Here is a 22,607-nt window from a genome sequence, read left to right as displayed (position 1 = left end):
ATTGGGTAGATTATAAGTGATGTATAATGTTTTCAACTGGGACTGTGTCAGTATGGTTTGTGATGTAAAATGTTTGCAACTAGGATTGTGTCAGTGTGGTTCGTTTTTATTTATATAAATTTCGCTTATATCAAAAGTGATGGTTTAATAAAGATGTTTCCTGTTTTAAAAAAGGGGCAGGAATTGAATAATTTATCTAATGTTGCTTAGGTTATATGATATATACCAAACGCTGAAAAAACAAACTAAGTCCCACAAAACAAGGAAGATGTATGCACAAGCACTGAAGCCCAATAAACTCTTCTTCACTGGAACAAATACGCCTCAGTTGAAAAGCAAAGTTCTTTTATTGTTTTACCAAAAGGTTTAAAGATGCACGAACAGACAATAACATCAAAACACAGATAAATCCAAATGGAAGCCAAAGTGAATCAAGCGCTTTCACCCGTTACCATGACGGGCTTTTTCAAGATGAACCACCTAGAAAACCTTGTATGCTTATATGCAGGCTTAAAAATCAATTATTCAATTAAAATAACGTACCAAATCAGATTATATCAATCCAAAATGCAAGGTTTTGCTTTTTGTTTAAGTTGTTTAAAGCAACATCGCATTTTCAGTATTCAGTATTAACATATGCAATAAACGTGTTTTGACCAAAAGAACACTGAAGAATGCTTGCAAAACTTTTCTTTTTCAATCATTGATGTTGTACAACAAAGATCTAAACAGTGTACCAAGTAAAAACTGCATTTAAAAATTTTTTGAGGTTAAAATAAATACCTGTCTAGGTTCTTTAGTTGTTTACATACCTCGTGGTTGCCGTGATTTCTGAGTATTTGATTCGTACAAATAACTAACATTAAAAAGTAACTACATATTAAAAAAATTGTATGCAATACTTTCTACTCTGCTGGTGTTAATCAATCTTATCAAAAGTATTGTAAATATTGCCTTTATTATTGCTTACTTAACAAAAGTGTAATCTAGTGCTTTTATAGGACTACGGATGTATTATAGCAGTACATAACCTGTAGTAAAATTGTGCGCTTACAAAACTAGTTCTTATTGTTTTGAATCTGAATAATAAAATTGATGTCGATTAAATAAATAAATATTGTTGAAATACATGTTCATAAAATAGATATTTTAAAATGATGATCTATTTAAAATCATAAATACACGTATACAATTACTCCTAATAATGAAAAATCTGATTAGTGGAATAGCGAAGCATGAAAAGGCAACGTTGGATACCTGCTGTTTCACATTGCTTAATCCCACCATCTACGGAATATTTTCTGTATTTTATTGAAGCATCATTATGTAAACATAAAAAGCCAATGTTGATTGTGATATTACTAAGGAATTCATAATAATAATTAACCACTGCATAAACAATGTGTAAATTGTTTCATATTGTTTGGATATACATTGTTTTTTTAATATACGTTGTTTGTTCTAGGGTAATTTGGTATCTATGTAATTCATATATATTGTTAAATTATTAAATTATTATTTAAAAAAATAAAAAATATATACAAATTAGATTAATTAAATTCCAAATAATATTGTAATTTTGTGGAAATTAAATAAATAAATAAATAGATAAATAAATGATATTATTTGTTAATTATAAATACTTGTAAAAATATTTTAAAATGTAAAAGTATTTGATACTGTAAGTAGTGAGGGCATGCAGTGTTCAATTTTTGCAAAGATATCATTTGAAAACAATAATCTTGCTGAATGGGGTGACTCAAACCAGTTAGCCACCAAGAATAGAAGAACACTACCGTGTTGATATTGGTGGTAATCACCCAGAAAGTGACCAAAAAAAAATTTTTTTTATTATCATAAAAAGCAACGTACCCTAGTGGTTGCAAGTTGTTTAACAAGCTTAGATGTTATTTATGCCAGTCATCTATTAAATGTGCTATGATTATATACTAAAATTCCTAAAAATTCATTGTAATTGTAATTATAACTTTGCCCTTCTTAATTTAAGGAGACTAGTGATACTAATAGCTTTGTTTAGTCCCGGAGGTTTAGATGCATTTAATCTTAGCTGCCAATTTAACTCTTTAAATTCTATAGAGGTTTCCCAATCGCCCCCTCTAGGATTAAGAGGAACCTGTTCAATGACTAGAAATTTTAGTGTCATCTTAGGGCAATTAGTGAGATGTTTAAAAAATGCGTTTGTCTCTTTCTTTTTTTGAATATCATAGAGATGTTCGTAAATCCTTTTACGCAACGTTCTCTCTGATTTGCCCACATAAAATCTCTCACATTCTTGGCAGACCCCTAAATAAATAATACCCTTTGAGCCACAGTTACAATAACCTGTTGGCTTTAAGGTAAATTTCCTGGACTTAATATAGTACGTATTAGACTCCATAATAGAAGGACATTGTTTGCAACTATTGCATTTGTAAGTACCAACCTTGCCACGTTTATTAACAAGTTGTGGTGGTGGTTGTCTCTCAAACATGTTTTTCAAATTAATATTCCTTGCATTTACAAAAATTGGCCTTTCCGGTATCCATTTCTTTGTATCTTCATTTGTAGTTAAAATAGGCCAAAATTTGCTAACCAGATTCTTAATTTTATTAGTGTCATTATTAAAAGTACAACTAAAAATAGTATGGGAAGCTGGGGTGTTGATTCCAACATCAGGTGTTGGGTTTGACAATGGAACTGGTACTGTACCTGTACCTAACAATGGACTGTATATGTCAGTCCTTTTTTGTAAAACTTCTTGGTGCATTTTTTCTATTAATGTCAAGGGGTAGCCTCTTTCTAAAAATAACTTCATCAACATTTGAGCTTCATCAGAGAACTTCTTATCAGTATTACACATTCTAGAAGCCCTGATAAATTGTCCTTTCACAATACCTTTCTTTTGAGAAAAGGGATGGGCACTACTAAAATGGAGATATGTATTGGAAAAAGTTGGTTTTCTGTAAATTGAAGACTCAAATGCTTGTAATTCCATGTTCTTAAATAATGACACATCTAAGTAATTCATCTGGTTCTCACTAACATTAGATGTGAATTTCAAAAAATTAGTGGTTTCATTTATATAAACCAAAAAAGCTTCCAGGCTCGTTTTACTACCTTCCCATAAAATACAAATGTCATCCAGGTACCTCTGGTAGTGTAAAATATTATTTTTCCATTGTGATGTAAATACAAACTCGTTTTCCCAATGGCAAAGAACAATGTTTGCATATGCTGAAGCACATGTTGAACCCATGGCAACCCCTTTGTTTTGTTTAAAAAACTCCCCATTAAAATAAATAAAATTGTTATTTAAAATAATATCCATAAAATCTGATAATAAATTGATAATATTGTTGTTAAAATTCGAAAATTTAGTTAAAATTTCATTAAACCATTGTATACCAGTGTCGTGTGGAATGCTTTGAAATAATTCTGTTACATCGATTGTAACTAAAAAATCAACTTTAGAAAAGTAGTCCCCCTTAATGTTTTTCAGGAATTCCCAAGAGTCTTTACAAATATGTTGCATTGATGCTATAGTCTTTTTAAGTGTAGCATCAACAAATTTACCTAGGGGTTCTGTAATGCTGCCTGAACCCGCAACAATGGGTCTGAATTTTAGTGGTTCCAACCCCTTATGTACCTTGGGGATCCCAAAAATTACTGGTGTAAGGGGTTTACTAACTATTAGAAAGTTGTAAAGTTTTTCATTAATAACACCTTGTAATAGCATATCATATAAGATGTGTTTAATCCTAGCGTATGCAATATTCAACTCATTTAATGAAAGAGTACTGTACTGTTCCGTGTCCTGAAGCATGTTATGAATAACTTCTTCATATTCATTTTTATACATTAAAACAACACCACCCCCTTTATCCGGTTTCATTACACGTATCTGCTCATCCCTGAGCTGTTTAATAAGGGTGAAACAGTTCTGGGATAAGTTGTGTGTTGCAACGCTCTTTTTAGGTAGATTTCTTATTTCAGCTTCTACCAACTCTTCAAAGATTTTTATAACAGGATGTGGGGGTGGGTTGAAAGTACTTGATCTACTAACTACATCCTTTGGAAAATTTTTACCTTTGAAAAAGATGTCCGAATTTAGCTGTCTTGTAAACAATTTAAGTTCTAAAATAGTTTTTGTGGTGTCTATACATTTAGAAGGAACAAAATGAAAACCCTTTGTGAATAAGTCAAAGTGTGTGTCATTCACTGGGTTTTCTGTGAAATTAAAAATAGTAAAATTATTTTTAGTTTCCATTAAACATGGAGAAGAATGTGCTTGAAATATAATGTTCTCATTTGGGAACACCATCATCTGCGCTGTTTCCCCCACGCTTGCTGGTTCTGGAACTGTGCTCTGTTCCCTTGCCTGCGTTGGGGAAACTGAAAACCCTGGTTGTCGTCATTTTTGGGGGTGCTATTATTTATGTTGTTGTTACTAATATGCTTCTGGGCTAGTCGTTCACTACGTCTTAGAGTTTCCACCAATGGCATGCCATCATTTTGGTTTTGAAAAGATGTGGGCCCCCCATTTTTGGTCGTATATCTAGTAGACCAATTCTGTTTAGTTATATAACACTGAGCTATCCCATTTCTGTAATCATTTAAATCTCTCTCCAGTTTCTTAACTTTTCTTTCCATAATTCTAAGACAATACTGGTCAACTTCATAAAAAACATTGTTATAATCTTTCTTGATTCTAGAAAAAGAAATATCAGTATTAATAGAGTCATTAAGCATACTTAATTCTTCTAACAAAGTGTCCGCTTTCTTTTCATAGTCTTTTACCATCAAATGTAGCATTTCAAGTCCCGTACAGTCAAATAACTCAGAAATCTCTTTATGGAGATCTGAGCCTACAATTGCGTTGTTCGGAAACTTATTGATCCGAAGGCCTCTAGGTACCCTCTTAACCTTAATGCATTCCTGCAAGTAATCAATTTCAAGTTTTGCTGCTTTAAAAGAGTACAGTTTATCACTGAACATTGAAAAGTCAGAGTCTATCTTGCTACTAAAGGCAATATTTACAATACTTTTGATAAGATTGATTAACACCAGCAGAGTAGAAAGTATTGCATACAATTTTTTTAATATGTAGTTACTTTTTAATGTTAGTTATTTGTACGAACCAAATACTCAGAAATCACGGCAACCACGAGGTATGTAAACACCTAAAGAACCTAGACAGGTATTTATTTTAACCTCAAAAATTTTTTAAATGCAGTTTTTACTTGGTACACTGTTTAGATCTTTGTTGTACAACACCAATGATTGAAAAAGAAAAGTTTTGCAAGCATTCTTCAGTGTTCTTTTGGTCAAAACACGTTTATTGCATATGTTAATATTGAATACTGAAAATGCGATGTTGCTTTAAACAACTTAAACAAAAAGCAAAGCCTTGCATTTTGGATTGATATAATCTGATTTGGTACGTTATTTTAATTGAATAATTGATTTTTAAGCCTGCATATAAGCATACAAGGTTTTCTAGGTGGTTCATCTTGAAAAAGCCCGTCATGGTAACGGGTGAAAGCGCTTGATTCACTTTGGCTTCCATTTGGATTTATCTGTGTTTTGATGTTATTGTCTGTTCGTGCATCTTTAAACCTTTTGGTAAAACAATAAAAGAACTTTGCTTTTCAACTGAGGCGTATTTGTTCCAGTGAAGAAGAGTTTATTGGGCTTCAGTGCTTGTGCATATATCTTCCTTGTTATATGATATATAGCAATATATGTGAAGTATAATGTTTGTTAATGTTAATTTAATACAATTTGATTACTTTTGTGTAAATGTAAATTTGCCTGTATCACAAGTGATGATTCAATAAAGGTGTTAAAATGAATTATATTATTCAGAAAAAAATAATTCTGAGTATAATGAGTGCAGTAGCTATAGACATTATAATTCAGTCCATTTCAGCTTATCAGCACTGTTAGTGCAGACAGTAGGATTTGACATTCTGAGTACGGAATTTTCAGGCATTATAATGAGTGCAGAAACAACAGACATTATAGTTCAGTCTGTTTCAGTTTATCAACACTGTTATTGGAGACAATAACATTTGATTGGATTATTTTTGACATCTACAGCCACTGTACATAATAAAGCATTCTTAACCAAACGACAGTGTATGCAGGGTTTTATTCGGAACGGTACAAGAAGATTTGGCACTTAAAGGAGAAACTGGCACCTGTTCAGCACAGCTCTGGGTAATTAAAAGATAAGTCTTTCATTCCAGCCTCATTCCACTTCCTTTAAGTTATTTACAGATTATTCCTGTATTCTACAGTCCCTTCAGTTCTTACAGTCGTCTTTGCCCAAAATAGTTGAGAATTGATTTCAGATTTTATATTTTCTACAGGGTATTGGAAATTGAGATTTAGCCATAGTCTGAGGTATTTTAAATATTGTGTGGTTTCTTGTGGTGTTTGATTGTTGCAGAGTACTTTGAAATTGGAAGGAACAGACAGTTTTTTGTTGGGTTCCAAGGAACAGTACTGTGTTTTTTGGGGTTTAAAATTAATTAAGTAACCAGTTAGAAAAATAATTGTAGGTCTTTGTGTTTTTTCTTTTGATTCAAATGTATGAATGGATGGATCAGCATGTTGCCTTCATACGGAAGTATTACAATTTGAAGGAGTTCAGCTTGTAGTATATTGACAAATAAATAGAAAAGAATGAGAGTAAAGAAATGGAGCCTTGGGGAATGCCATGATGAGGTTGGCTGAATGAGATTTGGACTTTCCAGTTTAGACTAAAACACTTCTGTTTATAAGGAGGTTTTGAAGCAGAAATGTGTTTGGTGGCTGATTCCAGCTTGAAGTAGTGAGGTAAAGAATACAGGATGATCTACCAAGTCAGAAGCCTCTGTGAGATCTACAAAAATGGAGCTGTTTAAGTAACCCTTGTCCATTCTTTGGAGAATGTTATCAGTGGAGGTGTAAAGGGCAGTTAGTTATAGTTCTTCTTTGCGAGCAGAATGTATGTGATGGAAGTACTAACAAAGTTGAAAGCATTTGATTTTTGCAAATGTTTTTCAAAGGTGGAATGGATGAAGATAACTAAAAGACAAGGTACTGCCACACTCTGTCTTGCAAAAAACTACAAAATGCCACACCACCAGCCAGTTTGTTTACAAAAGTTTTACAGTTATGTTAATAATCCCACTGAGGCAAATGCATCTTTGGTGTGGCATTTTGTTATTAAAGATGGAGATAGGTCTGCAGTCATTGGCAAAGCTGGTTTAGGCCCTTTAGAAATCATTTTGCCTATAACTTGTTTCTAAGGATTGTGCTTTATATTCTAAATTAGGGAAGAGCTATAAAGGAATTTGAGAGGATGCAGGAAATGTTTAAATAGATATATGAACTAAGGTTGTAGGCCATCTGAGCCCTTCTCATCAATCAACATTTTGCAAGAAATTTTTATATCTTTTGTTTTGATCAATTTGAAGTAGAAAGGTGGAGTGAAAGAAGGTAATTCAGCAGCATGGGAGGGTTTCATGTGGGATGCAGAAAAACTAGAATCATTCTTTGAGGTTGTCTAAGGCTAAGAGATTTCCGGATGTGGTTGAGATGGAATTGTCCATCAACAGACTTTTATATGGGATACAACCAAATACTTCATTTACCAAGTGCCAGAACTGTTTTTGATTGTTTATTTTAGATTTTAAAATAAAGGTGCTTAGTTTTGTATCTTCTGATGTTCCTTTTAGCTTGGTTTCTAAGTGGTATACATTTTTATTTGTTTTCTGAAAAAGGAGAATATGTTCTACTATCCCTATGCTTCACCTCTTAGTTTGAGCAGTGTATATAACTCTGTGGTTGTCCAGTAGTTTTGTCTAGGCTTCACTAGTCTTGGGATTCTGGAAAGTGTTTATTTTGCTGATTTATTTTTAAAGGGCATTTATGTTTTTAGGAGTTTGGGGATGAACTTGATTACTGTTTGGGGGGGTTCTTTTAAGGGTTGTGAAGGTGGAAATAGATGATGCAGTGTTCACTTAGGTAGGGAGGAGGAATGAAAATGTTAAAGATGAGTAGGAGTGTTCATGATTATAAGGTCTAATACAGAGGGAGAAATTACCTGATTAAAGTTAGGTCTAGTTGGTCCCAGAACCTAGATTGCTCACATAGTCATGTACTGGTTTTCTGAGAAGACTATGAAGTTTAATATTAAAGTCCCCTAGGATGACAACAATGTCTGATGGTTTGGCTTCCCCTATGATTTGGTTTATTACAAGTTTGACTTTTTTGTAGTTACTTGGAGGAGGCAGGTAAGATAGGGCAAGGCGTACACAATTATTTGCTGGTGTTAAGTTTGATTTGCAACCAGTTATTGTTGGTCATTAGCAGATATGTTTTGTTCAGTCAGGGTAGCTTTTAGGTTGTTCTTAATACAGATATAAGTTCCTGCTCCCTGTCTTTTCCTTGGTCAGGCATTGAAGATACAGTTGTACCCAGGGAAAATTGTGACTAAAGTTTGGGGTGTCTTCCTTAGTCAATGAATTGTTTTTCTCCATGTCTGGATTATGTGCAGCCAGAAAAGAGTGTGGTTGCTCTAATTTATTTTGAATTCATCTAACATTAACTAGGATTAGTTCTACCTCTCAACCTGTTAATGCAAAAAATCTGGACAAAGCTTGAGAAAATGGGGGTGCAAATAGGGGTGTATTTTAAATATTGCTCTTATAAACTTAGAAAGTTGCTAGAGTAATGGGATTTGTTTTAATATACATTTTCTGAAGGATTTGAACTCAAACTCAAATGTATGTTATTATTTAGTGACTTCAATCCTGAGTTCATCCCAGTGATTTGCCAGGAAAAAAAGAGGAACAGGCCAAAAATATGAGCCAAAAATCTGGACATTCTGCAAAAATCTGTACAGCTGAGAGATAGGTGAGCTGTCATTAGTAGAGTTTGTGGTGTGAATGCTATTTTTGAAGAGTAGTGGGCCTGTATGAGTTTCAGGATAACTTCTTATGAGCAGAATGTTTATAAAAGAAGGAAGTCTTATAGTAAGTAAGAGAAATTTATGAGTAAAAGGTGTTGGGGATTCCTGTTTTAGGTGTATGGTGGGGTGGAGGTTGTTCTGATTGAGAGATGTAAGAAAGATAGTGGAGGAATCTGAGAAGGTGGACTGAAGGAATGGCATTAAAAAGAAGGACTGAAGTTGCTCCTTAAATAGGTTTAAGTAAGAGTTGTTTGTGTAGAATGGTATTGGCTGGAATTTTTTCAAGTTGTGTAATAGTTATTAGGAGAATAGGAAGAACAAGTAGGTTTTGATTTGCTGGGGTTGTAGTGAAAAAAGCTTGGAAAAAAATATGATATTGGGTAATGGAGAAATGTTTGCTTGGAGAGGACGGGATATGGGAATGTAATTTAGTTAGTACTTCCTATGGAGGTTTGGACAATATGGCGAGAGTGAATTGTGCGAAATAAATGCAGAATTTGCATATGAGAATCTTTAAGTCTTAAAGTGGAAAATAGGGATGGGGGTTTACCCATGATCGAAAGTAGCTATAGTGATGGACATAGCACCAAAATCATAATGCAGATTGCTAGTACTATTCTTGTCCTGAAGTGGGGTCTGGAGCAAAATGAAGTTATAAACACTTGACATGTGTGATGTCAGTGGCTCTGCCCAGTTAGGGTATACAAAAAAATCTTCTGGAATGCAGGAAAGCATTTGTGATTCTGCCATTGCTGTGGTTCCAGCCCTGATGGATAGTACTGGGAGCATTTATGTAAAAAGATATAAAGCAACAACCCTAGAAAGCAGCTGCTAATGAGCTGTAGGGTACACAAAGGGGAGAGCAAAAAATGTTAGGTTTTAGAACTACTAGGGCAGCATTTTAAAAACTAAACTTGAACTAATATCACTGTACAATTGCTCTTGGCATTATGTTTTCCATTACTGAACTGTTTCAGCCTACTTAAGATTGCAGGCTTAGTTTGTGCATGGATAATATATTATGTCCAGAAACAAGTAATGTGAAGTTGTTCTAGCTCGCCGTTCATTCTTACAGATGGGTTCGGAGCTGATCCTTGGCTCCAAGTCAGCCTAGTACAAATCTCGAGGTCTTCAGACAGCTCAAGGCCAAGTCTCTATCCCATGATGCACCTTGAGTTACCTCAGATCTAGTTTGCCGCTGCAACAGATTGGAGGTTTCCTAGCACAGCTCGGGCCAGTATAGCTTTTTTCTATAAAATTGCACAAAATTTGTCTTACATTTTCATAGTTAGTGATAGTTATTCTTAGTTATAACCTTAGATATTAATAGCGTGATATCTGATAGTTCTCTTTCTCCCTTTGGCCTTCGTTTTTTTTATAGGCCTTTAGTATTCCCTTCCTCCTTTGGTGTGCCTTTAAAAAAATATTAGCATAGTGTTATATAGCTTTCTAGACTTTAATAAGCTTATGTAAACATTAGACAGTGTGTGTGTGTGTGTGTGTGTGTGTGTGTGTGTGTGTGTGTGTGTGTGTGTGTGTGTGTGTGTGTATGCGGGTGTGTCTGTATTTAGATAGTTGTAGTTATAGTTAAACTACAATTATACCTTTTCAGCCCATTTGCTTTGTTTAAGGGCTAATTTTTGTACTTTGAGATTACTAAGTTTCTGTGCATGCATTATTCTCTGAAACTACAGCTTGTTGGTCTATAGTTTGATATCTTTTGGTACTGTAGCATTTAACATGGCTGACCAAGAAAAGGACAAACATCCCAAGTCTGGGTTTAAAAAATGTCCAAAATGTGGACAAAATATGTCAGTGACAGATAGTCATGAAAATTGTGTTTACTGTCTCAGAACCTTGCACTTGCAAAAGAGCTGCTCCATTTGACATTCTTTTTCTAGCAGAGTTTTACATGAGAGAAAAAGAAAACTCATTTTTAGAGGACTTTTGAAATCTTCTTTTCAGGAAGCTTTGAGTGACCAGGATAAATCTAGCCAGTCTTCCAAGTCTTCAGAGTCTTCTAAGGCTTCTTCCACTGATGTGACAAAATAAAAAAAAATGTCGACGTTGGCTCCACAGCCTTTGGAGCCGAGCATCCTGTCTTTTCAGAACTGGTCCCCAGACCTGGAACCCGTCTCCTAAGTATTAAAGCCTCCCATACTCTAGTCGATACCACCCTCCATTCATTCATCTCAGTCCTCGATCAGCCTATCCGATTTGGATGTGGATCGTGTGGTGCAGAAGTTGTTACAGCCACCGGCGTTTGCTAAATTTTTATCGTCTCTGACCCAAGTGGTTTCAGAACCGAAGACTGTTCTGCCATCGACTTCTTTTCCTCCTCTGAGCCATACCAGTCCTTCGGAGCCAGAGGAGTTGGACATGATGATTGTTGAGCCTTCGGAGCCGACGCCTGTTCCAGTGTCATAGGTTCCATTTACTCGGACTAACTCGGCGGCTATCAAGGAGTCTAGGAGCTGACACTCTCCAGTCGGGTCCGGAGAGGATAATCGGACTGACCTGTTGGTTCCAACTTTGCCTCTCAGGGCCTCGGCTCAGATGAGTTCGGCTCCTACCTCTGATTCAGAGCCAACTCTTCCGGTGCCGAGGGGATTGGTTGTTTCTTTGGATCCAGCAGTCCTTTCTCATCAGAGCAGAGATGCCTTTGTAGCCATGAGAAGAGTGATGTCCCCCAAGACATCTACAACTTCAGGTCCAACTACTTCTTCCCCAAAAGCGCCTGTGTCCACTTCTGCCTCACAGATCCCTTTGAAGCGTAGAGACCCTAAGCCTCAGGAAGACCCACTGGGTGGCCCCTGCTCTTCTAAGACCTCACCAGAAGTTCCCACTGATGAGGTTCCCAGGAAGAGAATTTGCAAGAGGAAGTACTAGACTCCCCGCAGGAATCTCTCACATCTGATACCGACTTAGATGAATAAGAATGGTACCCATGGTTCCCCTCTGAAGATATCTCATTTGCAGAGATATTAGAAATCCTTAAACAGATGGGTGGCTGGAAGTCCACCAACCCTACTGAAGATGAGTCAGTTCTCCTGAAGGCTTTCAGGTCTCAACCCTCCACCTCTTGGGTGTCGCTGCCCTTCGATGAGCTCATGGAGCTGGTCTCACGAAGGACGTAGGAGTCTCTGGACACCATGGAGCCTGTCCTTGGGAGGCCCAATAAATTTATTTATGCCCCTCAGGATAAGTTCCTTCTTACTAAGGGAGTGCCAGTTGATGCCATGGTGTTGGCGGCAGCCACCAAAAAGGAAATGTCGGAAACTTCTTCCTCTATCCATCCTCCTAGCAGAGACTCAAGGATCATGGATAGATATGGGAAATGTATGTACCATTCAGCGACTTTTGCCATGCATTCACTGAACTATCTCACACATTTTACGAGACTGCAAAGAGACCTGCTAAAAGAGCTTGGAGATACGATAGCTGCAGGAGCTTCAGACAAAGTCGCCTACTAGCTTGCTACTCTCAATTCCATAGTGAACTCATCTATGCGTCTCATTTCATATGCATCTGATGGAACAAGTAGGGCAGTGGGTACAGAAATTGCTCTCATGAGGCACTCCTGGATGTGCTTGTGTTTCTTCGCAGAGCCCTTTATGTCATCCTTTGTCAACACCCCTTTTGATGGCCAGTCCCTTTTCAGGCCCAAAGTTGACCAGGTGTGAGCAGGAAGGAAAGACTCTGTCTGCCATCGGAGTCCATTTTTCCACCCCTACTAGACCCTACCCCAAGGTTCAAAAGGGAAGAAAGATGTGATTCCAAAAAGTCCAAGGAGCTTTTCTGGACATACGTGGTGAACCCCCCTCCAGGGGCAAAGGAGGGGGCAATAATGGAAGACACCGCTCTCGAGGCAGAGGGAGTCCGCAAAACCAGGGCGACAGAGACCAGTTCTTTGGGAAGCCCTACCAGCGCTCCTGAAAGGAGGCCTGACTGTCCTGCTCTGGAGGCAGTCCGGGGTCACTTATCTTTGTATCCAGATGCCTGGCTCAAACTAACAAATGACAACTGGATACAAAGTATAGTTTCCAGAGGATATTTCATTCCCTTCACCATTCCCCCTCCACTGACAACAAAAATCCTGGACGTTCCACCCAGTTACAGAGAACAAGCAACAGTAGAGGTCCAAATGTTGCTAAGAAAAAGAGTCATCCAACCAGTCCCAGCAGACCAGACAGGATCCGAAACTTACTCAAGATTCTTTTTAGTTCCAAAAAAGACAGGGGACTGGAGATCTATTTTGGACCTCAGCAGACTAAACAGATTTGTCAAGAAAAAGAAGTTCCAGATGGTCACACTTCAGTCGATACTTCCCTTCTTAGGGAAAGACAATTGGATGTGCTCGATAGATCTGCAGGATGCGTGCTACCATATAAAAATGACCAGACCATCCAGGGATCATCTGCGCTTCTGGCTGGGAGCCAGTCATTACCAGTTTCAAGCCCTGCCCTTTGGTCTCACTACAGCCCCCAGAGTGTTCACCACATGTATGGCAGTGGTCACGGCTCACCTGAGGCGTTTAGGATTCCAGCTGTTTCCGTACTTAGACGTTTGGCTCCTCACCGCTACCACCAGGCATCAGCTAATACAAGCCAGGGACACCACTCTTACTCTTTGCAATCATCTGGGCATTACCATAAATTCAGAAAAATCTGCCTTGTCGCCATTGCAACATATCGTTTTTATCGGAGCAGAATTGGACACCACCACTTTAAAACTTCCGGCAGAAAGAGTTTTACTACTTCGTCAGCAAGTCCATAACATCATATCCAGAGACAAGGCCCAGCATCAGAAGTGCTAAAGTTGTTAGGCATGATGGCAGCTGGAATAATAGCAATACCGTTGGGTTGCATACACATGCAGATTCTACAATGGCTGCTATTCACTCAATGGTCTTATCAAGAGCTCCCAATGTCTTATCTCATAGTTGTGACAAACACATGCAAAAAGGATCTTCGGTGGTGGTTGACCTCTCTTCAAGTAACGATAGGTTGTCCTTTTATCCTACTCTCACCAGCGGCCACAGTGACCATGGACACTTCCCTGATAGGGTGGGGGGGGGGCATTTTCAGGGAAGAACATCCCAAGGCACATGGACCGAACAGGTGACACATCTGCATATCAATGTCCTGGAGATGAGAGCAGTAGTTTTGGCATTGCAGTACTTTCAGGACTCTCTCCCTCTGGGAACAATTGCGATTCAGACGGACAACATGTCAGTGGTCTGGTACTTGAACAAACAAGGAGGAACCAGGTCCTATCCCCTTTGTCGCGAGGCCCTAAGAGTATGGCAGTGGGCTACATCCATCCAGTGCTTTCTGATAGCAATGCACATCCTGGGGAAATCCAACGTGATTGCAGACAAACTGAGCAGGGCAATTTTGTTGCCTCATGAGTGGTCCCTCAAAAAAGAGATAGCGGAGAGAATATTCCGCAGGTGGGCCAGCCTTGCTGCGACCTTTTTGCTTCCCACATGAACACAAAATGCAGAAGCTACTTTGCTCTGTTCCCCCTCTGGGAGATTCCCCAAGGGACACACTCGTACATGATTGGCTTCCGGGGTCTCCTTTATGCATTCCCACCAATTCCCTTGATACCCAAAGTATTACAGAAAGCAAAAGTCCTGGGAAGGACCATCATTCTTATAGCCCCTCATTGGCCTCTTCAGATTTGGTTCCCCTTTCTTCGACTTCATCTGTTGGAAGAGCCTTGGATTCTGGACCCAGTTCCAGACCTTCTGACGCATTCACTGGGGGCTCTTCATCCCCTCCCTTCAGTCCCTAAAATTGACAGCTTGGCTGTTCAAATTCCCAACATAGCCAGGTTCCATAACCTCTCAAACGAAACGAGGCATATTTTAATATCTTCTCATAAATCCTGTACTAGGAAGTTACACCTTAGCAAATGGAGGATATTTTCTGTATGGGCTTCTCATAATAACATTGATCCCTACCAAGCCCCCATTTCCTCTATATTAGAATTTTTGACTATGCTTTTCAGCAAAGGAGCTGTGGCTGCTACAGTTCGGGTACAACTTGCCGCCATCTCTAATTTTCACCATGGCTTTGAGGGATTGAACATAATGTCACACAAGCTATTCAAAGCCTTTCTCAAAGGGACCTTCCACCTCAGGCCACCAGTGAAATCTCCTTATACTCATGGAACCTAAATGTTATGCTTTCACGCACTATTCTCCCACATTTCGAGCCAGCTTCCTCATGTAATTTGAAATTTTTGTCTTGGAAGACTATCCTTTTAGTAGCCATCACGTCTGTCCGTAGAGTATCAGAGCTCCAGGCCTTATCCATAAAGCCTCCATATTTGATTTTTCATGCTGACAGTGTCCCTGCGAACAAATCCTTCATTTTTACCTAAAGTTTGTACTGAAGCTAACCTTAACCAAATCATAGATTTACCAGTGTTTTTCTCTAAACACACCAACAACTTAGAGTATATGCTGCACAAGCTTGATGTTCACAGAAAACTCAGATTTCACCTGGATAGAGAAAATCAGAACAACTTTTTGTTTCCTTTTCAGATTCTAGGAAAGGTATGCCAGTGGCAAAAACAACACTATACTAAATGGTTATTTGATTGCATCACCTTAACTTATTCAGCTGCCACTTTACCTTTACAACACTAAATTAAGCCTCATTCTACCAGAACAGTGTCCACATCCTCTGCTTTTTCTGCTAGGCTTCCTATAGACAACATTTGTGCAGCAGCCACTTGGTCAAGACCTCATACCTTTATCACTCATTACAAAGTTGATAAGACCTCCAGTGACAGGGCCTCCTTTGGTTCTACTGTCCTGAAAAACATACTCCCGAGAGCCACCCATGAAAGATGGTGCTTGGGACGCTACCCATCTGTAAGAATGAACAGTGAGATAGAACAACTTCACATAAAGAAGTTATGTACTCACCATAACATTCCATGTGAGTTCATCTCGCCTTCATTCTTACTTCCCACCCTCCTACCCCCTCCAGGGTTTTTCAAGGACCGAGATACTAGTTTTATCATGGTTGCTCAGTTTTTCTATGGGTTTTCCCTAAAAAAGTGATAGAATGGCACATGGTATTGTTAGATGCAGCAAACAAGATCTGAGGTAACTCAAGGTGCATCATGGGATAGGGACTTGGCCTTGAGCTGTCTGAAGACCTCAATCTTTGTAGTAGGCCGACTCAGAGCCGAGGATCATCTCCGAACCCATCTGTAAGAATGAAGGTGAGATGAACAACTCACATGGAACGTTATGGTGAGTATATAACTTATTTTTGTAGTCATTATATTAGGGCATATATGAATTTATTTATTTAAGTTACATGGTACTGATAATGATATTGTCTGCTGTTTGCAGGAAACAATATACAAAAAGACCAGCTATAAAAAGTATTGTTAATCAGCGATCTCCAGTGCTTATCTCTTTACTACCATCTCCAAAAGAAAAAGCTAAATATCTCTTTCATCCACACAAGGTACAGATGGATAAAACTAGTAAAACTTATGATGAAGAAGATATAATAGAAGAATTGCCAACTATATTTTCTGCAAAGTAAGTAATTCATTTTGGTCTTAGTTATGTTGACATAAGCAGTGATTATTGCAAGCATACTTAAAGGAAGTCATGCAGTAATTTCATTTCCAGATTAAAATCTTACATTGCCATTCATTTAATTGCTCATTATTTAAATTAGGCAGCCTTTTATGATGTCTCATTTTTTTCCCCAAAAAACTCATATTTACTACGCATAACCGTAACTGGAATAGAGCATTATTGATTTTATCTGATAACCAGAACAAATTTAAAAGACGCCGTACACACAACAGAGTTAATTAATCCCAGTCTCCCTTTTTTATCAATATACACCATCCCCAGGATTTAATAAAATCCATGTAGGCATAGTGTACAGCCTACATGGAATGGCACCGTGTCTGTGTACATGGTTCCCCCTCAGCAGTTCGACATGCATATTAATTATGGTGCATTGCCGAGGGAGAGCTGAGGAACACGGTTATTGGATCAGTGTAGGGAGTGTAGTGTTAACTGTGTCCGCAGATGGGTAAGACACTCCCTGCACTGTCCAAGTGTAGTATATCATTGTATTTTTTTTTATTTAAAAAACATGTTTGCGCGGCATGGAGCGCAGCAGTACTAAGCAGTGCTGAGACACATGCCAGATATCTAAAAATAGAAACTGGATACATTTAATTGTTTATTTAAATGTCAGGTTTAAGCTTAGCTGAGCTTATACATAGCTCAGAGGTATATGTTAACATATAACAGAATTTCACATATCCACATAGCTAAATAGGTAGAGCTATGGTCCGATGAGCAGTAGGTGGAGGGTTTGAATACATGGAAGGGAAAATAAGCATTTATTTTTGAAATACAAATTATGGCAATTATTTTTAAATTCTGGCCCTCTGCACGGGTCTTCAGGTTTTCACACTGCTCAGCTGAGCTGCGCTGGTTTGCACACTGGTAAGCAACGCACCATATTTTTAAATATTGTCCAGTGGTGTGTAAGTATGGGAAAACAGGCTATTTTAAGCTTACTAGGTGGGAATACAGCATAATCTGTTGGAGTTCTGACTGTGTAGTGACTATGCCAGGTGTTGGAGAGGGTGTGCGCTTCCAGGAACAGCATTGGGGTATTCAGGAGTCCAGGGTTATGGTCGGACTCCTGGTAAAAAAACATGATGACAAGCTGCTGCAGAGAGGGTTCCAGGGCTCAGAGTGCAAGGCAGAGGCCTGGGACTGGCTGGCACGTGAACTCACCAGTGTGACAGGTATCTCCTGCACAGGTAAGCAGGTTCATCACCACCATGATGACCTGAAGCTTCAAAAGGGGGATCTCTTGGACATCTGGGTCCGGGAAGGCAGGGAATGCCTCCTAAGTCTGTAAGTAATTTTACCTCTGTTTGACCAATATCTAAACTGAATGTCTGCTAAACTGGTATGCATAATGGTGTGCTTCTCTCCCAACAGGTGCAGAGGAGAGAGCTCCCAATATCGAGGCGCATGACTGGCATTGCACCTTGAGTGTGGTGAGTACTGATGTACTATGCTAACTATAGTCAAATAAGCAAGAAAGAGTAACTGCAATTAGGTATGTACAGTAAAGATTGCATTGCAATGAATGTGGACTTAGAGCTGTACTGTAATACGTGAATACTGCCAACTGTAGTGCAATAAACAGGGAAGAGTAAAGCATTAACTGTAAGAAAGTATTTACAATAAAGTTTGTAGTGCAATAACTGTGGAATTAGAGCTGCATTGCAACACCTGCATAATCATAACTGCTGTGCAATAAAAACTCAAAACTATACCAGGAATGGCATGAAGGTATTTCCAATAAAATCTGTTATGCAATAAGTGTGGAATTAGAACTGTTTTGCTAGAAATGAATTATGACAACTGTTCTGGAATAACACATGAACCAATACCAATAACACCAAAGTAAATTGTGTACATCAGGAATGTCTTGTTTTAACCATTCCAGTTGAGCTATATGTATTCAGGCTGTGAGGTAAGGTGCTGTAGTCAAGTAGCTTGCAAATATAATGGCTGCCAAATGTATTGTTCAACACATACAGTACTGGTCAAGGCTGACTCTAGGCCAGTATTGTTCACATAATGCCCTGTCGTCCACAAACAGCAGGTAAGCAAGGTATATGGGTGAGGTAGCCCAGTCCATGATCTGATATTGTTTGTTGACTCCACAGATATTTAAACCCCCTAACAATATATTGTGTGCACCTGCAGTCTATATAGTAATGTATAGGTTACCTTCTACCTCTGTCATACTTGTACTTCATCCATGTGTGTTCTACTGTCACTGCAGGCTAGTATAAAACTTTAGTAGTTCTGCCAGGTCATATTTTGTTTCCAGGTAAGCTCTAGGCAAATACCTGTCAATTAGTAATCAGCAGTGACTCAGTAACTCAGTTTGCTAAATGCACTATATAGCATACATTTTGGGACACACAGACCAGGATTCAAATCCAGGCTAAGTTTCACTACATAATGCTCACAAATTTCTTTCCACAGGAACTACAGGTAAATGGGTGAGGTAGCCCATATGATCAGTAAATAATTGTGTGTTTAGATGTCACAGACTGTTTCAATCATTAGCAAGAATGCGAAAATACAGTATAAAATAAAGGAAATAAAATAAAGTGAAATAAGTAACGTGTATTCTTGGTATGGCTATATGCCTGGGGTGTCTGTAAAAAAGTTGCTGCAGCCAATTCATACATGCCACGCAGATGTCCTCTGCAGTCACTGCTATTGGGTTCTATCCCCAGACTTGCCAAGGAAGGCATGATATTTGTTTAGTTTCTGTACTGTACACATACATGTCTCTCAAGTGTCACACTGTCACGTAATGTAATTAGTAGTATGTAATCCCTCTGTCACAGGTTTATTGTTGACATGATTATGTAAATAGCAGAGTATCACTACATCAGCCCACAGTAAACCTTGGTAGTTATATAGGTCCACCTGATATGCAAGTGTTCTATGTAGTTGTATACCCACAGTTGTTACTGCTTGGCCCATACTGTCCGAGGCGGGTAGCTTGAGAGGTATGTATGTGCTACAGCAGCTATAGGGGACTTGTACACATAAAGAAATGACAGACCTTTAGAGTAGATTGTAGTACTGTTGTCAAGTATATAGCCAATAATAGTGCTAATGGACTGTTTCTCTCTCTCCCCACCCTATATCTTCATTTATTTATTACTGTTATTCATTGGTTATGGTTTACTATTAACATATGTTGTTACATTAAACTGTATTTTGGGGCATGTGTTTATTATTGTTGTTTATTATAATGGTTGCATATTAACATATCTTGTTGAATTACCTATTTTGGTGGCCTTATGCTATAACTATTACTGGCATGCTGTTATTATACTGACTGTTCTGTTATTTATTGTTGTGTTTCACATAATATGCATTGTTATGTACTTGGGTTATTTCCACTGTTCTGGCATGCTGTAATTACTAGCAATATGTTTTTTTTATAGCTAACCTATACTTATTGCTATACCTCCATCACCACAGCACATCAGGGGAGGCGGGTTCCTGGTGATCCACCTACCCTACCTCAACTGGCCATGGCACCGGGTCCTGGCACGTCTGGTACCCAGGACGGTGGTGCCTCCTCCACTGCCCCTGCACCACCTGCAGCATAGGGTGGAACTGCCTCAGGGGACAGGGCCTGGTCGCTGCCTGGGAGCAGTGGCAGAGGGGCGTTAGTCACCCAACAGTAACTATTGGCCATGGTGCGCAGGATCATTCACTGGAGCTATGAATGTCGCCTGTACCAGATTGAGAGCACACTGGCCAACCTGGTGGGGCAGGCTTGCCCTGACGCCCGGCCTCCAGCACATCCATCTTCGGGACAGTGAAGGAGCAGTGTGAATTGCCCATGGGTGGGGATGTCAGTCACACTGCTGCCATCTTGGAGGCACATGTGTCTCCGATTCCACAACACCCTCCCCATCCAAGGTGTTTACCCCCCTCATGTGTCACACACCTCCCCTGTCTGCTGTCTTGTCTGCCTCCTGTTGCATCCTGTCCTACCCAACTGACCTCCCCACACGTACCTATCTCCCTTCCCCAACATTCCATTCTCTCCTTAAAAAAAATGTGCACCTGTCCCACAAAAAAATATTGCCCCATACATAGCTGGCCATTTCACACATGTGTCTACTGGACACATCTAATGTGGTCCAATTGGCTTGACAACACATTTATGTTGCCCTCACCCCTCTCTCTGGGCTTGAGATTCCAAATTCATCTACACAATCTGTCAAAATGCACAGCTGTTGCTGTGCAAGAAATGGATAGCTATGGTTCTTTCCTACACCCTTCCTGCACATCCATACGTGCTTTTCACTATGTTTTTCCCCATGCTTGCTCCAATTTCACCACTGTCCTATCACCACCTTTTTATTTTCTTTATATATTTTTAGAGTGGGTTTGCATGGAGTGGTGTGGTGAGGCGCACCTTGCCACTTTGCTTAATTCAGCATAAATGAGCTTTAACGAGCTTTAAAGAGCTGTAATGTCTATATGTCTCCATGACAGTGTTACTCTCATGTAGAAAATAAACACCTCTGCCAAGTGTCACACCTCAGGCCCCTCTCTATTATAGCACACTGCATTAACCCACCATGCTATGCAGCCTCTAGGTTAAACAGATGTTTCCAGCAAACCATACTGCTTGCTACTTACAGACATGCATGTAACTGAAATTAAAAAAGTAATGTGAAAAGTGGGAGTGAACCCTGGACTCTGGTACAATAATAAATAATAATGAAAACATACTAATGGATGTAAGTGAACCCTGTAATAACAGGTATATGTGCCCTTTTATCAGCAACTTGTGGTAAGACACATTTTAAGGCAGCAATTGCAAAGTACATGTACAACTGGGACCCTGGTACAAAAATACAACCATATAAAGCCACACACATACTCATGGCTGTGGAAATTTTTCTCACAGCCTGTATATCTGCACATATGACCAGAAAATACACATGCTCTTGCAGAGTGTCAGTAGCTCTGTCTGTTAAATGCCTTGTATGCTGTACATTTTGCCACACACACACTCTTGGATTTGAATCCAGTGTTGTATCTCACTTCAGTTAGATTATTGTAAAGACAGTATGTAATGACAGAGTCATGCAGCCTTACTCCCCACAGGTTACTGCTGCTTAATTAACTGCTACCCAGTTTTGAAAGACAAAGGTCTACAGCCAGAGACACAATGCACATATCCATATAGCCTAACTATATATCACCTGCTACTCTGTTAGTTACACTGCTGCATAACAGGTGTACCTTAAGCACATGCCCCGATTGCACTGTATAAAATTACCCTTGCCCTGGCTGTGCTGTAATGACAGGCCTGACACAGCTGACACAGTTGCAGAAACAGCTTGCTGTCCAGCAAAGTGTTCACACTCCCCCCTATGTGTTGTAGGTTGCAGCTGTAGCATACACAGCTGTAGATAAACGTAGCAGCTACAAACCTACCATACCTCCCAAGCCCCTAGAACAAGGGATCTGGACACAGCCATTCTTAATGGGGGGTGCAAAGGCCCACAGATAGGGACATGTGTAACAGGTTGCCCCTGCAAAGATAGTATGTTGATAGAATAACAAATATTGAAGTAGTATGCATAGTCTGACAGGTATGCAGTGTGACACACATGTGTCTTCCCTTACTGACCTCAGCCCACAATGTTTGCTAGTGCACTGCCAGATGAACACAATAGTATGGGACACTGACTGTACATAAGAGGGAAAACTTTGGACATATGTCATAAATCTCTACAGTAGATGGTGTTTGTACCTACCCTCTGCTATGCTGTAGTCTCCACATCTCAGTAATGTCCATCTAAGATAGGGGCCAAGGCCTACATGGTTGCACTGTGGTGGCATGTCATTGGCTGCAGTTAGCAGTTCTGAGCCATAGAGTGGTACAGGGTCAAATACCTGGTAATGAGCAGTAAAAAAGGCAGGCAGCTTTTTATGGGGAACAGGTCTGTATGAGACTTAACACACACAGAGACTGTATTATCAAAAGATTACTTGAAGCAAAATTCAACACAGGAG

General features: G+C 39.0%; 1 protein-coding gene across 4 annotated transcripts in view; it reads left to right on the top strand.

The window, feature by feature from the left end:
- The window catches only part of PPP1R36 (protein phosphatase 1 regulatory subunit 36), a 1,152,634-nt gene that overhangs the window by 803,836 nt on the left and 326,191 nt on the right, over nucleotides 1-22,607 (top strand). For all 4 annotated transcript variants that reach the window (XM_044074376.1, XM_044074378.1, XM_044074377.1 and 1 more), the window contains one exon: nucleotides 16,335-16,529. In XM_044074376.1, coding sequence (XP_043930311.1) covers nucleotides 16,335-16,529 — 195 coding nt within the window. The remainder of the gene's footprint in view (nucleotides 1-16,334; nucleotides 16,530-22,607) is intronic.

The sequence above is a fragment of the Protopterus annectens genome, chromosome 6.part0, assembly GCF_019279795.1.
Source record: "Protopterus annectens isolate FY-2018-M chromosome 6.part0, PAN1.0, whole genome shotgun sequence".
Classification (NCBI taxonomy): domain Eukaryota; kingdom Metazoa; phylum Chordata; order Ceratodontiformes; family Protopteridae; genus Protopterus; species Protopterus annectens.
This window is presented reverse-complemented; position numbering and strand designations above follow the sequence as displayed.